The 18,875-nt window shown below is 39.5% G+C and overlaps 2 protein-coding genes across 5 annotated transcripts; both read right to left on the bottom strand.

The window, feature by feature from the left end:
- Window positions 1-101: 101 nt before the first annotated feature.
- LOC124999277 lies at window positions 102-10,585 on the bottom strand. Of its 4 annotated transcripts, none has more exons than XM_047574118.1 (10): window positions 10,479-10,585; window positions 9,297-9,614; window positions 7,495-7,743; window positions 7,341-7,406; window positions 6,125-6,229; window positions 6,002-6,030; window positions 5,693-5,749; window positions 5,542-5,604; window positions 3,201-3,443; window positions 102-119 (listed from the first exon to the last, which is right to left on the bottom strand). In XM_047574118.1, the coding sequence occupies exons 1-9, from the start codon at window positions 10,537-10,539 to the stop codon at window positions 3,246-3,248; spliced, it is 1,146 nt and encodes a 381-aa protein (XP_047430074.1). In that variant the 5' UTR covers window positions 10,540-10,585; the 3' UTR covers window positions 102-119; window positions 3,201-3,245. The 4 variants fall into 4 exon arrangements, with proteins under 4 accessions (XP_047430074.1, XP_047430073.1, XP_047430072.1 ...); XM_047574117.1 differs by lacking the exon at window positions 102-119 and adding an exon at window positions 1,730-2,418; XM_047574116.1 differs by lacking the exon at window positions 102-119 and having other exon boundaries at window positions 1,730-3,443.
- A 1,751-nt stretch (window positions 10,586-12,336) lies between these two features.
- Window positions 12,337-16,732, bottom strand: LOC124999276. Its single transcript, XM_047574115.1, has 8 exons — window positions 16,556-16,732; window positions 16,154-16,471; window positions 15,810-16,061; window positions 15,219-15,326; window positions 14,998-15,093; window positions 14,861-14,889; window positions 14,400-14,468; window positions 12,337-13,026 (listed from the first exon to the last, which is right to left on the bottom strand). The coding sequence occupies exons 1-8, from the start codon at window positions 16,704-16,706 to the stop codon at window positions 12,898-12,900; spliced, it is 1,152 nt and encodes a 383-aa protein (XP_047430071.1). The 5' UTR covers window positions 16,707-16,732; the 3' UTR covers window positions 12,337-12,897.
- Between the last annotated feature and the right edge of the window lie 2,143 nt (window positions 16,733-18,875).

Genomic DNA, 18,875 nt, shown 5'->3' with positions numbered 1-18,875 from the left:
CGATGTCCACAGACCTGTTACTACTAAATTTAACTGTGCGTTTGGTCAATTGATGGAAGCGTAGAGGTTGCCGACGTCAGCTGAAGAGCCGGGAGTCTTCACGGTGCATGGTCACTGTGCTGGAATAAACAACAACGAAACACAGAAATGACACAACAGGCCGAGATTACAACAGAGAGGAGCCATGGAGACGCAGTACACAAAACAAAGGCTGTTCAACACGTCACTAAATTTGCAAAATACAAGTAAAAACACTCTGAAACTGATTAATTAAGTGTGACCACTTCTTTGGTCACAGAGAGCTATGAAAGACCATCTTCAGGATCAACACAGCAAAAACAAACACAAAGAAGCTGCTCGGTAATAATAACATCACAGGAAACAGGAAACGTTAGGACATATCGCTAGATGTGCACAGCATGTCTCATACGGATGATGTTTTTATGTATTTTCAGTGTCACTGTCCTGTTTTACTGCGTATCCGTGTGATAGTGGAGGTTTCTATAGCGATCGCACTAAGAGGTGTTTTGAATAAGGGTCAGAGGTCACTGAAGGCCGAGGTGGAAAATGTACGAGCCGCCACTTGTTTCCCTTCAGGCTGATTTTTAAGACATTTCATTTCTAAGTTTTACTGACTTGGAAAGTTTTACAGTTTGTTTATTCACCGACACTTCCAGAGTGTTTTGAACATTGTGCCCAAGTTTAACCAGATCTTCTGCTGCGATACTAGTAAAACCATTGATCAGATTTTCACGAGACTTCATCTCCATGTCTGAAAGTGACAGATGCAAAGAAAATATGAGAGAAAGGAGGTCGGGAACATCCTGACATGTTCTTATGTTGTTTTCAGCCGCCTGTAAATGTCCCTCAAGCTGCTAACCACTAAAAACAATCAATCCCAGTTACCAGCACCGTTCCTCTGTCACACATTAAAAACACCTGAATAGGCCTAAAAATCAACCATCGTGCTTCTTTTGTGTTTTCTGTCTCTTTTAAAATTTGTTTATGAACCGGAGAACGTTGAGAAATGCAGAACATCCTGCAAACGGCAACAAGTTCCTCATATGGACACGTTTCCTCTCGTGACATTTACTCCGCTTCAGTAAATGGGTTCAGACATTCAGGTGTGAGCTGATGAGATACTCCAGCTGTTCATCTAAACAAACATGAAGAGTTTCTAAGATGTTGATTAAAGTGAGTAGAGACATGAACGGATTAGGCACAACACTGTGAGCACTGACAGCAGAAGCGAATGACACTGATGATCTTGTAACTGAGGGTCAGAATTTGGCGTAAACAACCGTGGTGAAGTCCTGTTGTGTCATTTTTTCCCTCCGCCCTCCTTTTTCTCAGCTGCAAGAGGAAACTGACGCCACAAAGTGTGACAGCGGTGAGAACAGATACCGGACGAGCAGCAGCCAACAAGTAATACTGTTTGTATGAAAGGGTGCTCGTGGTCTGCAGCTGTGCTTGGGTAGGTGGTACCTGCATTAAAGTAACTGTAAAGTCCCAGCTCCTTCCTCTTTTTACTTCCTCTGTTATGGTGAGTGCATCCATCTGACTCAGAGGAGCAGCCCGTTATTTGCCGTTTGCTCTGTTTGGACTCTTGTCTTGACACTGAATCACTAATCGCAGAGTTTCGGTAAATGTGAGAAGTGGTGAGTGACGGTTAATGACGTAGGATTGTGATGTTTAAGCTTGTTCTAAGTATTTTGCTGAGAGAAATAAATGAATTAATATAACTTTATTGCAGACTCAAGTCCATAAATACACAAGACACAATACTGTACAAGTGAAAAACAAAAAATCGGTTTCAGCCAGTGCAACCTCAGGCTGGAGGTGAAGTGGGTACATGCACATAACATCTCTGCATGCAACCTGCAGCCTCTGCATGCGAGACCTTTTGTAGCCTGACCACAGAGCGGTGAATTTTTTTGGGTGGTGTAAAGAACATACACAAGAAACTAGGTGACTGGAAATTACTCTAAAACTGAACACTGTGTGGTCATAATGTTATGGCTTAAAGTTAAATTGTGCAACACTTCTGCTGCATGTCGTTGGTAGTCTGAACCACTAGTGTGAGTAAAATGAATTGTAATCCATATGAATCGACCCGTGACTGCAAACAACCACACTGTATGTATTTATGGACAAACACTTAATAAAAGCAGCCACACAAGTCATGACTGTTCCTCCTTTAAATAACCACCTCAGTCATCATCACACTGATCCAGAAAACCCCCCTCCACAAGATTAACAGTGAGTAAGAGAAACGTTTATCTAGAAACCCCCTAGGGGTCTGTGGAGGTACTGCAGGAGGTTCACAAAATCTTTAGTTGATTAGACATTTTTTTTAATACATTTTTTGTTTGTTTTTTTTTTAATTTTCCAGCATGGCCACCCTACTGTTGCACATATCTGAAATAAAAAAAAGAAAAAAATGAATATTTGAACCTGTGTGTTATTTTAACAGCTTAACCCCCTGGAGTCAAGTGACGCGCCAGTAAAAAAAAGTTTAGAGACTTTTAGAGACATCATTACTGAGTTTTCAAATGGTTGTAAAAATGCCTGATGCATTTCCTGCATTTTAGTGGAAATAGTTATAAATAACTTTGTTGTTTGCTAAATTTGTACATACGTTTATGAAGTTTACACAAAAATGGTTCGTTAAACATGTTTGTGGTTTTCACAGTGAAAAATGAAACTTTTTCCTACTCGGATTTTATGGTTTTAGGTCCAGTGTGTTAACACAGTCAGTCAAAATCCAAAAAATAATCATAAAATGACTGTTGTGCTGAAAAGAATAAAACCAAACAAGGCGACAATAAAAAAAAAGGGTAAAACCAAAAGTAGTCAAAAATGGCCGATTACACTCTGGACTCCAAAGGGTTAATACTGAATGCAAAATGATAATAATAACGTTTATTTATAAATAGCACTAGGCCAAGGTTGATATAGAACACATATAGTAGGTAGATAGGGGGGCCCTACTTCATCTCTCCATCACTTTGGGGTCCATGGCCTAAAAACTGCTTCAAGTTCTTGTTTTTATGACAATAAATAAAAGTCTTTTCTACTACTAGAAATTCAAAAAAAAATATCTAGAAACCAAGTAATTTTCCTTTTTCATTCAATAACTAATAATTCATATACATTCATGTAGTTTACAGACATAAAACACAGAAGTGTTGTTTTCCTACATTGACACATCGGGGTGTGATGAGTGCAGGTTTCCTCATGGGAAGTCATTGCAGTGACTCCTCTTCTACTTCTTCTTTTTTCTTTTTCTTGACGGTGGCGTAGAGGCCCATGAGATCAGCCGAGTCTTTCTGAGGAACCGCCACACAGCTGTAGGTCACTGCATCATCCCCATGAACGTTATTCTGGCCCTCCTCCTCCTCCTCCTCCTGATCATCGTCATCATCAGCCTCTTCATCACCAGCCTGGGGAACAAACGGCAGCATTCAGCCACATCCCCACACTGATTAATAAATGGGTACAGAAAAACCACACACACACACACACACACAAAAAAAGGAAATACAACACAAATCTGCTCAGATTTCTGTTGTATTTGGATTAAGGAAGTGGTTGAAGAGGGATCCTGACATTGAAACTATGACCGTGGATGAGGAAGAACGGTCCAAACACGTTCACCATTCCTTCTGCATATGTACATCAAAATGACAAAATCTGGAATTTCTGTTCCATTCATTTGAAGAATTGCAATTTGAACTGAATCGGCTCCATCTCCCCACAGGATGTTGAATTGGAATTACAGGGATTAAATTCATTGCAATCCAGAGGAATTATAGTCAAGTAACGGGAAGGAACTGTCACGTTTAACAATGGTTTCGACTTAAATACTAAAAACACTTTACAAACAGTAACAAATTGATGAAAAACAAACAAAAAAAGAACAAATGACACAAAATTGTAACTAACTAATGTTCTGGAATGGAATGGAATAATTGGATGCAGTAAAGCATTCTGGGAAATTAAGCATCGTTTTCACTATTTTACATAATTTAACCTAAAAGTCATAACACATGAAATCAAATCATCTGTTTTACAGATGATGCGTTTACTCTTAATTATCGATGAAAAACATTTGCTGTACTGTAATTAAAGTATAACGTGTACATGAAGTTCGTAGTAACAAGGATTTGGATGTTTACGGAACAAACTGCTGAGCCTGATTCTCGAATACACCAAAAATTATCAGCTGAAATCTCACGGAATATAAATTCTACTTCCCCAAACTCAAATCTGAATTACACTTCTGCTTCCTGTTTGCAGCCTTAATTCAAACTCAATTCAAATTGTTAGACCTGAATTGGAATTTGGGAAACTTTTGCACAAACCTGGTGTACACACACTGCACCTGGTTGGATTTGATAATTAGCAACTGATGGCACGTTCACGCTGTCTGAACTGGTTTAGCGTCAGCGTGTTAGTGTTAGTGTTAGTGTGCTGTTGTGTAGATGCTGTGTAGATGTTGTGTAGATGTTGTGTAGATGCTGTGGAGATGTTGTGTAGATGCTGTGTAGATGTTGTGTGGATGTTGTGTAGATGTTGTATAGATGCTGTGTAGCTGCTGTGTAGATGTTGTGTAGATGCTGTGGAGATGTTGTGTATATGTTGTGTAGATGCTGTGGAGTTGTTGTGTAGATGTTGTGTAGATGTTGTGTAGCTGCTGTGTAGATGTTGTGGAGATGCTGTGTAGATATAGTGGAGATGCTGTGTAGATGTTGTGTAGATGTTGTGTAGATGTTGTGTAGATGTTGTGTAGATGCGGCGTAGATGTTGTGTAGATGCTGTGTAGATGTTGTGTAGATGTTGTGTAGATGCGGCGTAGATGTTGTGTAGATGCTGTGTAGATGTTGTGTAGATGTTGTGTAGATGCTGTGTAGATGTTGTGTAGATGCTGTGGAGATGTCGTGGAGATTCTGTGTAGCTGCTGTGTAGATGCTGTGTAGATGTTGTGTAGATGTTGTGTAGATGCGGCGTAGATGTTGTGTAGATGCTGTGTAGATGTTGTGTAGATGTTGTGTAGATGCTGTGTAGATGTTGTGTAGATGCTGTGTAGATGTCGTGGAGATGCTGTGGAGTTTCTGTGTAGATGTTGTGTAGATGTTGTGTAGATGTTGTGTAGATGTTGTGTAGATGTTGTGCAGATGCTGTGTAGCTGCTGTGGAGATGCTGTGTAGCTGCTGTGTAGATGTTGTGTAGATGTTGTGTAGATGTTGTGTAGATGCTGTGTAGGTGTTGTGTAGTTGCTGTGTAGATGCGGCGTAGATGTTGTGTAGATGTTGTGTAGATGTTGTGTAGATGCTGTGTAGATGCTGTGTAGGTGTTGTGTAGTTGCTGTGTAGATGCGGCGTAGATGTTGTGTAGATGTTGTGTAGATGTTGTGTAGATGCTGTGTAGATGCTGTGTAGATGTTGTGTAGCTGCTGTGTAGCTGCTGTGTAGATGTTGTGTAGATGCTGTGTAGATGCTGTGTAGATGTTGTGTAGATGCTGTGGAGTTGCCAGCTCACCTGGGCGTCGCCGTTTCTCCTCTTTTTGAAACTGATGGTGGCGTAAGGAACTTCAAAATCAACCTGCACGGTGAAAACGACATTAACCTGCCTCGTGACTGTTCTGTTCGTAGCGTGTAAGAAAGGAAATGTGCGTAGGCTGAAATCTCACCGTGTCCTGAAAACCGTCTGGACCAGACCGAGTCTCTGCAGGGTTTAAGCTCTGCCCCTGTACAAGAACAGTGTACTTTTAAATCTTTATTAACAACTGACAAACAGAAAACTCAAGCTAATAACTAAATCAGTCGGTGATATCTAAGCTACCACAATCGTTTGTTTTTTCACGACATTTGATTTGAGTTTCTTGTGTCCTCTTCAGCTCTAAATGACTCGTGGGGACTTTCCAGGTTTTTAAACAGCAGCGTCTGTGTGTCACGCAGACTTGAAACCCACTTATCCCATCACGTTACTTAACACTCACGGTGCCGTCATCCGGCCGCGCTCTGCTCCCTGAAAAAAGACAGATGGGAGTCAGCTTCTGCTTCGGCTTCCGCAGGAAAAACTGACAAGACCTCTCACCTGCTTCTCATCTGCATGTACTTACCTTTAGTTCTCCTCCGCCCGACGACAACTCCAACAATTATTAGGAGGACTGCAAAACCTAAAGCCGCAGCAATGTACATCCACCAGTGAGGAAGATCTGAAAACACCGGGAAAAAAAAAAAAAAACATCTTACAGGAAGAAATATGTGTAAATATGTGCAAATAAACTGTATCAACTGCATCTGCCTAAAATTTCGGTTTACAAGTAAGACATGTGGCGTCACTGGTGTTGTTAGGCCTTGTTTAGGAAGGCTAAAGCTCTTCAGGGGGGGTTTATTCATTTATTTATTTATTTTTTTGCGAAAACGTACTGACAAATTCAATATAAGATGAATTTAAATAAATAATTATGCTGTATATGATCACTTAAATATGATCATAAATCAATAAATTTGCCTTCACTTCATAGTGTCAGGCAGAACGAGCGCTTACAGTTCATCCTTATCCAAACCATTCCACTCATTAATATTAATTTAATTGAAATAATTAAGTAATATTTTTCAAAATATTCAAGAGCAAACAATTATTTACAATTATTGCGTTTACATGCACAGCTTGTGCTCAAAATTTAACTTTCTGAATGCGGTCCTCCTCCACACTAGGTGGCGATACGCATCTTGTCAGTGGGTTAACACAACCTCCTTTCTGGGTCATATCATAAACAACTGGAACCGTTCATGTGGCAGACCAGCGTTTCAAACAACAACCAGACTGATATTTAGCAACGTTTTAAATCAGACACGATGACGGTTCTTCTACCGGCCCTGTTTGCCTCCTTCTTGGTTGGTTTTCTTGAATGTTTTTGTTCCAGGGTCACATATTATCCAGTTTAACTCCAATTAAGGCGTATACATGACGGAGAAAATCAGTTTCCCAATCTCATTATCTGGGTCTCTTAGTCGGATAAGGAGAACTCTGATTTTAGTCGGATGAAGTAAGTCGGAGTGTTTACATGCATCTAAGTTGTGCAGTTAAAGTCGGATTAAGGCAGTAATTAGTTTTCCGTCATTCATTAATTGTTATTTGCGTTTGTTGCTGCAATGCGTTTAAAAACAGACAGAAATAATAACAATAAATAAATTCTCAGTCTTTGTTGGCTGTTTGTGAAATCACTCACATTCCTCCTGGGGGCTAAGACCCCCCCGTCCTTAAAACCTAGTGACGCCCCTGCATGGCATCATTTAGCAAAATACACGTACACGTAATAAGACACGTACTTGATGTGTTTGTGTCGTCTTCTTGGTTTGTGGGACTACCCCATTTTCTGTTCCGTTTATTCGGATCTGGAAACATTTTTTCAGAAATGTAAAAATCTGCCAGTTGCAAAAAGCGTAAAAAAACAACAACATACAAATCTAAAAAGAGACTCACAGATTTTCTCACAAGAGGCCTGAGCGTCGAAGCTGCACAGCAGCACGTCGCCACTGTTTCCGTCTGTCACTTTACAGGCGTATCTCTGAAGAGGAGAAGTAAACGGCATGGAGGCTGAACAGGGACTCTCCTGATTTGTGTAATTACACACATTACCGTCGTCCAGTAACATCACAGTATGTGAACAGCCTTCGTATCTCAGCACAGAGCAGATTAACTTCCTTATTTCTTCATTCGTCTGTTCATACACTGGTGAAAAAAAGATTAGAAATTAACAACATTCACTCATAATTTATTTTCCTTTAGTGGTTGCAACATATGTTAGACAAAGTTAAATACAAACAAAAAAAACAACACATTTTTATTATGATAACAATAAAAAAAGATCATATTGGGATTGAAATTTAGTTTGTTGAGGTTAAATATGTGACTGTTTACTGTTTAATTTTTTTCCTTTTATATTGAGGATGCAGGTTGTGATTGGGTGTAAATACATGACTGTGTAGCCAGGACTGTATCTATTCAGAACAGGATCAGCATCAGCTTTAGTGGTCGAGTACGAGTCGAGCACATAGAATAAAAGCTGTACAAAATAAATTAGACTGTTGGAATAAAAAATTTTCAGAAATAAAAGCAATGTTTCTGCCTCGTCGCTGGAACCCAATTAATTTTACGTGTTCTTACTATTTTTGTTATTATTATTATTATTATTGTTGTTTTGATGTTGTCTCTGCTCTATAATATTAATCTATAATCTATTGTCTATAATATTAATCCTAAAGAGACCTGCAAGTATCCTCGGCTGTTCATGTATTTATTTATTTTTAGTTTTTTATTTCTATGTGTTAAATGAGTGTTTATACATCTGTGAAGTGTATTTTATGGTTTTCAGTAAATGAGGAGCTTATTTCCTGTGGCAATGAAACATAAAAGTAAACATCATGCTCAAAAAAGAAAAAAAAACAGTGATAATATAGTAATAGTAGTAATACTGGTAATTACAATGATAAATCTTGTGGCAGTAATAATGGTAGCTTCTATGATGGCAAAAATAGTGTCAATGATAACGATACTGATCATAATAATGGTTGAAATAGCAACAGTAAGAGAGAGAAGTAGTGGATGTGAATGTGGATTCCTCAGCTCCCTACGAATCAATACTCAGATGCCGATACTTCCGATAGCAGGTCTTTATGCTCTAAAATCGATTCTCAAATCAAAAGATCGATACTTTTGATACTTCAGTCTTTGGAGGTTATGTAGTATCACAGTGGAAAGTAACTAAATTATTGAGTTGTGGCAACACAACAAACCTTGTGAAACACCTCAGGTTAAACCACAACACAGAATATGGGGCGTTTATGATGATGACGACAGAAGAGGAGAGAACAGGGTCAGAATTAAGATGCACGTTTTCATTTTATAGTAGTTAATAGTTTTAATGGTCTTATTAATTTTCTTATTCCTTCATGTTTGAAACAGTATTTTGTACGGTTGTGTCTCTGTTTGGTTTTTGTGTTGTTGCATTAGCTCGGCTATACAGTAAATGAGGCCACTACCTCAATGTACTCCAGAGTTTAAAATAAATAAATAAATGACTCTGATGTCTTGTTTTCTCTATGAAGCTCTGATTTGAAATCAGTTACTTTTTTAGGTTTACGCAAAGTATCGATATCGGGTCGATATGCCCGATACCAGCCTGAATTTTCCTCAGTACCGAAAGAAAATTTGTGTTATCGAACATCACTAGTCACTACAGCTTAGGACTGAACAGTCTGTAGTTCTGAGAGATAAATACTCACTGTTGATTACAGACAGATGGACCCGAGCATCGGTATGTTCATGTTTCTTGTACTGTCTGCAGACGTAGCGACCGTAATCACTAGGCTTGATCTCCTTTATCACCAGAGAACAGTCTGATGTAACAGTCAGTCTGTTGAATTTATTGTCGTTAATCTGCCCCAGTGAAACCAGCTCGACCACTTTAGAGCTAGGTAATTGGTTGTGAAGCCAGTTGGTACCGTTACATCCGTGCTGATCTTTTTCCAGGTTTCTACAGGGCAACGTGACGGATTCATCTCCATCTCTGACCGTGATGTAGGAGTCCTGTCCTGTTATTGCTGTAGAAAAGATGAGACATTTTATTGTTATTTTATTTATTTTGTGATCTATTTCTTTAAAAAAAGAAAGAAAAATATTTCAACTTTACAGGCTGCAGCGCAATATACACATGGTCAGTGCATAAGATAACTATGATTTGGAAATATGTGCCTGGTGCTCCCTAAGAACAAGAAGAGCAGTTGGGAGATTGATTGTGTTTTTGTGGGGTGACATCAATCAATCAATCAATCAATCAATCAATCAATCAATCAATCAATCAATCAATCAATCAATCTAACCCTACTTTCGTGCGTTTGTGGAAGGCATGGTCAGGATTAGGGCGCTCCTATTTCACCTAGCAACCACAAGCAACCTTTTTCTGATTGGTCACTGATTGAAGCTGAACATCCTGCCATCGCCTCATCTATTCATCGATTACTCCTCGTTTTTAAAAGTCCATGTGTGGCGAGTTTTTATAATTTTTCGACACGAGCGATATCATGTGCGGCGTGAGAGCGTGTGAACTTACTGAAATGAGTGTAAGACTCGAGAGCCCTGATTAATGAGTGTGAGAAGACGCGAATAGACGTGTGCACCCGACTTAGCAGGTTTTTTTACATCTGTAGTCCAAAATAATAAAACAAAACAACCTCCAACACGGACCCTCTGGACCGCCCACCACGCCATGAGCATTGCACAAAACACACAAAGCACAAACTATAACGTGCTCCTGAGCAAAAAAAAAAGCGCTGGTTAACCTACTACTTACAATGGTGTAAGGACGTTTGTATTTATTAATATGCAATTGTTCTTTAACAGAGCGAGGGTCACTCTATACCTTGACAGTTATTAAAAGGATAGGATGTGTTTAAGATTTTTCTCACCTTGAAACCGAAGCGCCAGCACCAGAAATAAAAATACATGAATCCAGTTCAGTTCAGTCATTGTGCTTCTGCGATTGCCACAAACCTCACGTGCTCAACTGTCAAAGCCTCTGAGTCGACGCTTCTTTATAGTACGTACAGCATGTACTTCCTGTTAATGGCAAACTTCCTTTTTTTCTCTCTTTCCATTTCCTAATCAGTTTGTCATCTTTACGAGTTTTGCACAACCAAACAGAAATTGTGGTCAAAGGACGGATAATGTGCAGAAATGTGTTTCAGACTAAATACACTTCCTGTCAGTATCATCTGAAATAATATTGATCTAATTTATCATTTTGTGTGTACAGGATCTGTTTTTGTGTTGTAATTGCAAATATGTATGTGTATATGCAAACCATACACACATGTATTTGTACGGCTAACATTGTGAGAACAATAATTGACGTGATACATTCCCTAGCTCCTAACCCTAACCCTAAACATCTCAGCTAGGTGGCTAACCCTAAGGGGCTAACCCTAAAAATACAACCTTTCTAGCTAACCCTAACCCTAAACATCTCAGCTAAGTGGCTAACCCTAAGGGGCTAACCCTAAACATCTCAGCTAGGTGGCTAACTCTAAGGGGCTAACCCTAAACATCTCAGCTAGGTGGCTAACTCTAAGGGGCTAACCCTAAACATCTCAGCTAGGTGGCTAACCCTAAGGGGCTAACCCTAAACATCTCAGCTAGGTGGCTAACTCTAAGGGGCTAACCCTAAACATCTCAGCTAGGTGGCTAACCCTAACTCCCTAAAAACCTCAACTACCTCGACAGACCTAGCACGAATCATCTCAACTTGATGGCTAAACCTAAACTTAACCCTAACCTAACCTAATTGTAACTTTTATCTTAAAGCCGAGTCTTAACCATTTATGGCGCAAGGAACCATATATACGTTAACTTCCGCGCACATTTTAAATTGGATCCCTGTGCCTCCCAGTGAGGTTTAGTAGCAACACTCTCAGACCTAGTAAATCAGTTGTACCAGGGGTGTCACTGTGTTTTAGGGTTAGCACAGGATGTAAGCGAACATAGCACATGAGCACAAAATTTCATAACAGCTAACAAAGACTGAGAATTTATTGGTTATTGATTATCATACAGTGACAGTAACAGACTAATGCCATGGCCTTCGCTCACGACACATGATTGTTAGCTTCCACCTCTACAGCAAACCACATCATTGGATAAGGACGCACTAAACGGGCTCGCTGTACCTTACACTATGTATTTAAGTTATCATATATATAATTATTTATTTAGACATTCTGACTACTTTATATTGAACACATCCTGAATAAAACTATATTTGCCACAAAGAATTTCTGTGTTAGAAATTGCTACAAGCTGACATGAGGTGAAGGGTTTTGTTCACCTTTGGTCGTATTTCTTTGGGTTCTGCCCACAGTCCAAAGAGATGGAGGTTGGGTTAACTGTTTTTTCTTAATTGGCAGTAGATGTGCACTTGAGTGGTGTTTGTCTTGTGGACACAAAAGTAAAAGGACTCTGGAATAAGTGACCTTTGAGAATGATGAACAGGTAAACAAGGTAAACCTTCATGCCTTGATGAGACATGAGTAACAATATGTCTTTGTATGCATTTCATTTATTTAAATACAATACATGCGATTCAAAAAGTAAAAGCACATGTTGGAATGTATTTTCAGATGCCTTTGAAATATATTTTTAAACAATTTTGAAGCAGTTATTTCCATATTTTTTAGTTTTTTTAATGCGATGAAATGTGTTGCATCTTTTTGATAAAAGTATGGATCTGATGATTTTTAGCGTAGAAACGAAAATGTCCAATAATAAATCCGTAATTTGGGCACATCAAATCCCTGCCTTTTATTTATACAGAAAGCATTTGGTATCTTAAAAATGACATTTAAAAAGTTTGGCTGCAGTGAGGACAGCTTTTCACTCTGCACCTTTAAACAGAAAAAGACGAACTGAAGATTTTATTTCGTACAAAATATATTAACATCAGCAGGAATGAATGACCTAATGTAATCTACTGAACGCAGTCTGTAAACACATAAAGGAGACTTCTGACTACTGACATACTACATAACCTACTACGCCCTCTCCTGGAGAAAAGACGTCCTTACAACAGTGAACGCACCATGAGGGTGAGGTTTTACCGAGTGGGAGCTGCAGATTAGAAGTGTCAGACTGACACTAGCTTTTTTTGTGTGAGACACTACAACACGTATTCAGGTCAAGAATCTAGATTTCAAGGTTACAAAGTGTTACTTTCTGCTATGTTTTTAAAATAAACATAGTTTAAATAAATTTCCAGTTTTTCTTGCTTGGTACAGTTTTAGTTTTCTGAAAAACATCCATATCCAATGTCGGTTCTCTGGTAACGCTTCTTCCTTATCTGACTCCTTTGTTGATGGTCGCGTAGACGTCGCTGGGATCAGCACAGACTCCTCTAGAAGAGGACGACAGTTTCAAGGTGCTGTAGGTCACTGCATCACCTGCATCATCATCATGAACTGGTAGCTGAGAGGGGAAAAGGGAGACAGCGCCATATAGAGTGTGAATTATTCACACAACATAGATACATTAACAATCTGACAAATGCTATAAATGCTATGTTTTTGTCATGATGTAATTGTGGAAAAGTTACGTTTGCTGCACCTTTCTTTTCTAGGATTAGTCTCATTCTAGAAAGTCTAGAAAGTCACCGGCAAAACGTCTTGAATACACTCTAAGGGCCAGATCTACTGAAGGTTTGTGTGTATAAAAACATCTGCAAACTCATTGCAAAACACTGTAACTAGGGATGCAAATTCCAAAGGCGCAAAATAGCACGTCGGCATCCAGGTAGCACTTTTACCTCAATGAATATACCTCATAGAAAGTGCGTCTATATTTAACACGTGTCAAAAGGACGTGCAAACGGTTTGTACTATACGTCCTTGCACACACATGGCTGCTGTTATTGTAGCGAGGAGGTGTTCACGCATTTTCTTTTTGAAACTAAACATTACTCGATGAAGCATTCTTTTTTTTTTTTTAAATTCTGTAAATATCCAAATGTGTCCAATAAATACTTTCCGTGTGTCATACATGTGTGGTCTGCAATGACTCTTACGTTGGTCAAGTTTTATTTACAGAAGTTTCAATATGAGTTGTTTTTTTCCTCTGTTCGTTTCTTTTTTTTTTGTTACAGATATCCTCCCATACCGTCAGTGACACACTGGCCAATGTGGGCAAATGCTCCATGAAAAAAATTATGAATCAACTGAAAAAGCGGAGCCAAATTGGGAGCTTAGTAATCCGGCAACAGGTGTTCATCACAAACCAGACCAGGTATGTCAGCGACAGGCTTTAAACGGGAACATTGTTAGACTGTTATAAAATAAGAGTTCATGGAGTGCGTGAACACTGGGCCATGGCTGCTGGATGCTGTCGCTGCACAGCCTCAAAATCTCACAACAGTTTGGCACAAACAACAGCGGCCCCTTCTGGAGAATTTTAAACATTGCTCCTTTAAACTTACATTACAGATTTATTTATTTATCTATTGATCATCTGGGAACTGAGGAAACAAAGGAAGGCAACGGTAACTATGTCATTCTCTCTCCCTCAGCACGGCTTTAACGGGTTTTGACGACTGCTTCTCACTGAAAATTATTTCCTAAAATAAATAGTCTGAGAATAAAACAAAATGTATCACCTATTTCTTTGTAAAACATTTTTTTTCCAACTTTTTCCAACTCAACTTATTACTTATTTTCATGAACACACAAGCAGTATAGACCACCTTCATATCAAATTATTTGGTACAGATATATAGAAATTTGACATAAATATAGAATATATACAGTATATACACAAAAATCATGAGTAAAACTAAGCAGGCAGCTTACCAGGACTTTACTGTCGGTCTTCTTGGTGAAGCTGATGGAGGCGTAGGAAACGCCTTCTTCAGGGTCGGCCTACACACAACATACAAAACACAACAACACGAGTCATTTCACTGAGCTCTCAGTTCTTCATTCTCATCCTCGGCTCCTCACTTTAATTTTACTCAGATGTACTCAAGCTGCATCAACTTCCTTCCCATTTCTCCCCTGATGATAAAACTTTCCGTTCTCAAAAGACCCCAATTTGCACTTTTAAAACGTGTTGAAAACCATTTCTTGGCAGTGAATGTCTCACGTGGTGCATGGCCGGAAAAAGCATCGTATGCCAGGAAGTAGTCGCACTGGTATGTTGTATTTTAGTCATTTATTGATTGATTGATTCATTTTTTAAGCTAAGCTAACCGACCCCCTCATCCCACCTTCATACTTCACCACCAGAACATTAGGGTCATTTTAAAACTTACTGCATTGTCATCCACTTGTACTTTTTCCCCTGAAAGAAAACAGAGGTAAAGTCTACTTTGGTAACCAAGAAAAAAATCCATCTCATTCAGGACATATTTTTAAAATGGGAAAAATTGTAATGAGTCAAAGTTCTCACCTTTAGTTCGTTTATATCTTACAACCACAACCACCACAACCACCGCAACCACAGTGAGGAGTGCTACTGAACCCACAACCACCACTAACCACCAACCTAGAAGTCACAATAAGAGAAGAAGGTGAACTTTGAAGGGAAGAGCTGTTAAAGGGACAAACATTATTAAAAGAGAACCACAGGAGAAAATATGTAAAAGAGATAAAATCATTTGCAATGGCTACCTAATTGTAGAGGTTTTGTGAAATCAGGAGCTGTGAGGTTGGTCCTGGACCTTTTATCAACTGATCTTGTTGTTGTTGTTGTTGTTGACGCTGTTGTTGCATCTTTTCCTGGACAAAAAGAATGAGACGCCTTTACTGTCATTGTCTAATTAAAAAACAAACAAGCAAAAAAAAAGTACAGCATTAGTATTAAAAATAAAATCAGCACCAACAAAACCCAACAAAAAGTACAGAAGGATCCTAAATCCTCAACTATCCTACAACTATTATCAAGAATAATAAAATATATTATGTCGGGGCCGATGTCCCCGTTAAATTAGTGAAAATCATTAAATATGAAGCAAAAACAAAGTTGTTAATCATATATTCAGAGACGTTAAACCCTGAATAGGATCAAATAGACCCCAATGAACAATAGGAGGGTTAACAAATTTCTCTTGCACCTTGTTTTTTGTTATATTTTGCCCTTTATTTGGTGTTGCTAGTAAATTGCCAAACGTTATATGGAGTGAACTCCTGTTTTCACTGCACATATGACAATAAACACATTGAATCTGAATCAGTTGAATCATTACATCCTTGGTTTCTCACCTGACGATGGATAGCTGAAGATGAATACCATTTCAGTGTGTTCATCTTTTAAGTAACACTTGAATAACTCTGATTTCTGATTGCCATTGGCAGGAAATGTCACAGCCACTGAGGAGACGTCTTGTGTCACCATGTTGTCATCGTCCCCCACAGTTTCACCGTCATACTGCCACTTCAGTGTGATGTGACGATCCCGATTGGCTCTTAGAGAGCAGGACAACTCCACCCGCTCGTTGTCCTCATGTTTGGCCACTGGTGAAGAATATTAAGGTGAAATTAGAACATATTGCAATATTAGAGTATGTCAGTCGAACAAGACAAAATGCCACCGTGCGAATACTCACTGTTGACAAGAAACAGATTAACATTAGCATCTTTGTATTTTTGTCTGTTTCCAGGTTGGTAGAAAGTTCGGCAGGTGTAGAAACCAACATCCTCAGCTGTGGTGTTCTTAATCACCAGAGAACAGTTCGCTGTGACACTCAGCCTGTCTACATTTCTTTGAACGTGTCCAAGCTGAAATAGTGTTGCTGTGTTGCTGCTTCCTGGACTCAAGAAGAGCCAGTCACTTCTGTCACATACATGCTGAGCCTCATTCACACTCCGACAAGGCAGAGAAGCTTCATCTCCATTTCTTACGACTAAGACTTGACTTACTGCTACTGCAAAGACCAGAAAGAAACAAAAAAGGAAAGATTATTATAGATCCAACAGAGGTTTCCGGGTGTCACAGGTGGTATCCTTACCTGTAAGATGTAGAGCCAGAAGCGGAAATGCAAGCATTTTAATGCATCTGAATCCAGCCATGGTGCTATAGATATATGTCTGCCCTTTCATCTCTGCCATTACGCCCGACCTGAAAAAAAGAAGAATGTGCTCCCTGTGATTTGTAACCATTTGCTTCCTCTTTGTAATGAGAAGTCTTCACTGGTTCGTATCTATTTTGAAAGTTGAAGAATTTACACAAGTGCAGGAAGTCAGCCTTTGAATTGAAAATAGGGACTTTTTCGACCGATGGGTTTGTGCAACAGAGCATGACAAGCCGCAAAGCAACAGCGGTTTGTTCACATTCGTAGGCAATTTCCTCACACTGCTATGGCTACTGAGTGCAGCTCAGTTAGTTTAGATGAAATGCTAAAGAGTAAGAGCTTGAGGGACGGAGGAGAAAACCTTAGGAAATTCTGAGGGAAAGCTGGATTCTTAAAATTAGTTCTGAAAAGTTTAGAATAGCTTAGTTATGTTGCACAAGTAGGATTTCTAATTGTCCATATTACTATGGCCATACATTTTACTGCTTTACATGCATGCAGATGGAACAAAAGAGGCCCCAGGATCAATCCTTGAGGAACTCCCTATCATTGTTTATTGTTGTGTTTTGTTAATTAAAGTTTGTAAAGTTAGGGTTAGGGGGAGAGTAAGGAAAGTGGAAAGTGGTAGGGCCTCGACTGGGAATGGAATCCTGGTCTGCTGAATGGTGGACTGAGATTTAACCAGTAGGCTATCAGGGACAGGGAAACATTGGAGAGATGTGTGTGTAATGAATACACAAAAAAAACAACACAAGTATTTTTAATAAAACTCTAATTCTTTTAGTTCACTGTGTTTTCTAGTAGTTCTTCTAGTTTTCTATTGCTACTTTTAAGTTTACTGTTTCATTTTTTGGTTTGACTGGTTGTAAAGCATGTAGCTAAACATTATCACCCGATTCTGTGTTTCACCTTGTTAGTCAACTTCACTCCAGCTCAGTATCACCAATTGTACACGTATTTTTTTGAATATATGGTAAACAGACCTCATTTACATAGCACCACCACAGTGGTGGACTGGAATATCACAGGTGGGAGAAATTTAATAAAATGTCCATAATTCAGTGTAAGTAGTCAAGTAATTAATTTTATTCGAAATTAGTGTAACGGAGAACCACTGTAATTTTTAGGCAGTTATATGGAAGAAAATCCTATTTTTTATGTAAATGAAAAGCAAAAGGAAAAGGGAACACAGAATACAGAAGTGTCAACATAATCAACTCATTCAAAGCTTCCAAACACATGTTGTCTCATGTCTGTAACGCATTTCTTGCACTTTGACTTCTAAAGAAGTCTCTGATTTCTTTCTTTTTTTTTTTTAGACATCATGGCTGTGGCTAATTACCAAACACACACAGACACACACACACACACACACATTTACACACACACACTCACACACACCGATTCATTCATTATTGTAAATGAAACCTCTGATATTACAATCCTTCTAGCTGACGTGAACCAGGCAAAACAAACGCCCAATTTACAGCAGCGGATTAACAGGGACTCTTCAGCAACTAGTAGACCAGTGTCAAGTCCTAGTGCTGTTTACAACCTGATGGAGTGACAGCGGGGACGGGCAATCACACAAGAAATGGGTCTAAACTAAGGGAAACAGGGGGCTGTTTTCAGCTTGGTCCTAGTGCTTGATGTGTCTCTGTTTACCATAGCGTAGCATTGTTGGGGTGCAGGCATAGGTGGCGCTGCGAAAGTCTGAGGCGAAGGCATGGATGGTGCTGCGACAATCCGGGGTGCAGGCATGGGTGGTGCTGCGACAATCCGGGGTGCAGGCATGGGTAGCGCTGTGAAAGTCTGGGGTGCAGGCATGGGTGGCGCTGGATTGAGGAATGGAGAATATGGAGGGAGCTAAACGACTAAAAAGCGTGGGTATGGGAGTGAATCAGTTACGAACCAGAGCAGCCCGATGGAAACTCATGTCGTCCCAAATGTCAATGTACCTGAGCTGCTCTGGGCCATCTATCTGATCTGGCGGAGTGAGTGTGTTGTGTAGGGTGTCCAGGAATGTGATCAGATGGGCAGTGTTGTAGGGGCCAAGGGTAGCATACTGATGGGTGACGCCATGGTGGGTAATCGCTGCGCACATTCTGATGTTCCCTCCACGCTGACCAGGGACTTCAACAATGGCATGTTGGCTGATGGTATTCCTTCCCCTCTTTCATTTTTTTGTGAGGTTGAATCCAACCTCATCAGTGAAGATGGACTGGTGCTCCAATGCAGCCACCAGCTCAAGGACTCT

The sequence above is a fragment of the Mugil cephalus genome, chromosome 21, assembly GCF_022458985.1.
Source record: "Mugil cephalus isolate CIBA_MC_2020 chromosome 21, CIBA_Mcephalus_1.1, whole genome shotgun sequence".
Lineage (NCBI taxonomy): Eukaryota > Metazoa > Chordata > Actinopteri > Mugiliformes > Mugilidae > Mugil > Mugil cephalus.
This window is presented reverse-complemented; position numbering and strand designations above follow the sequence as displayed.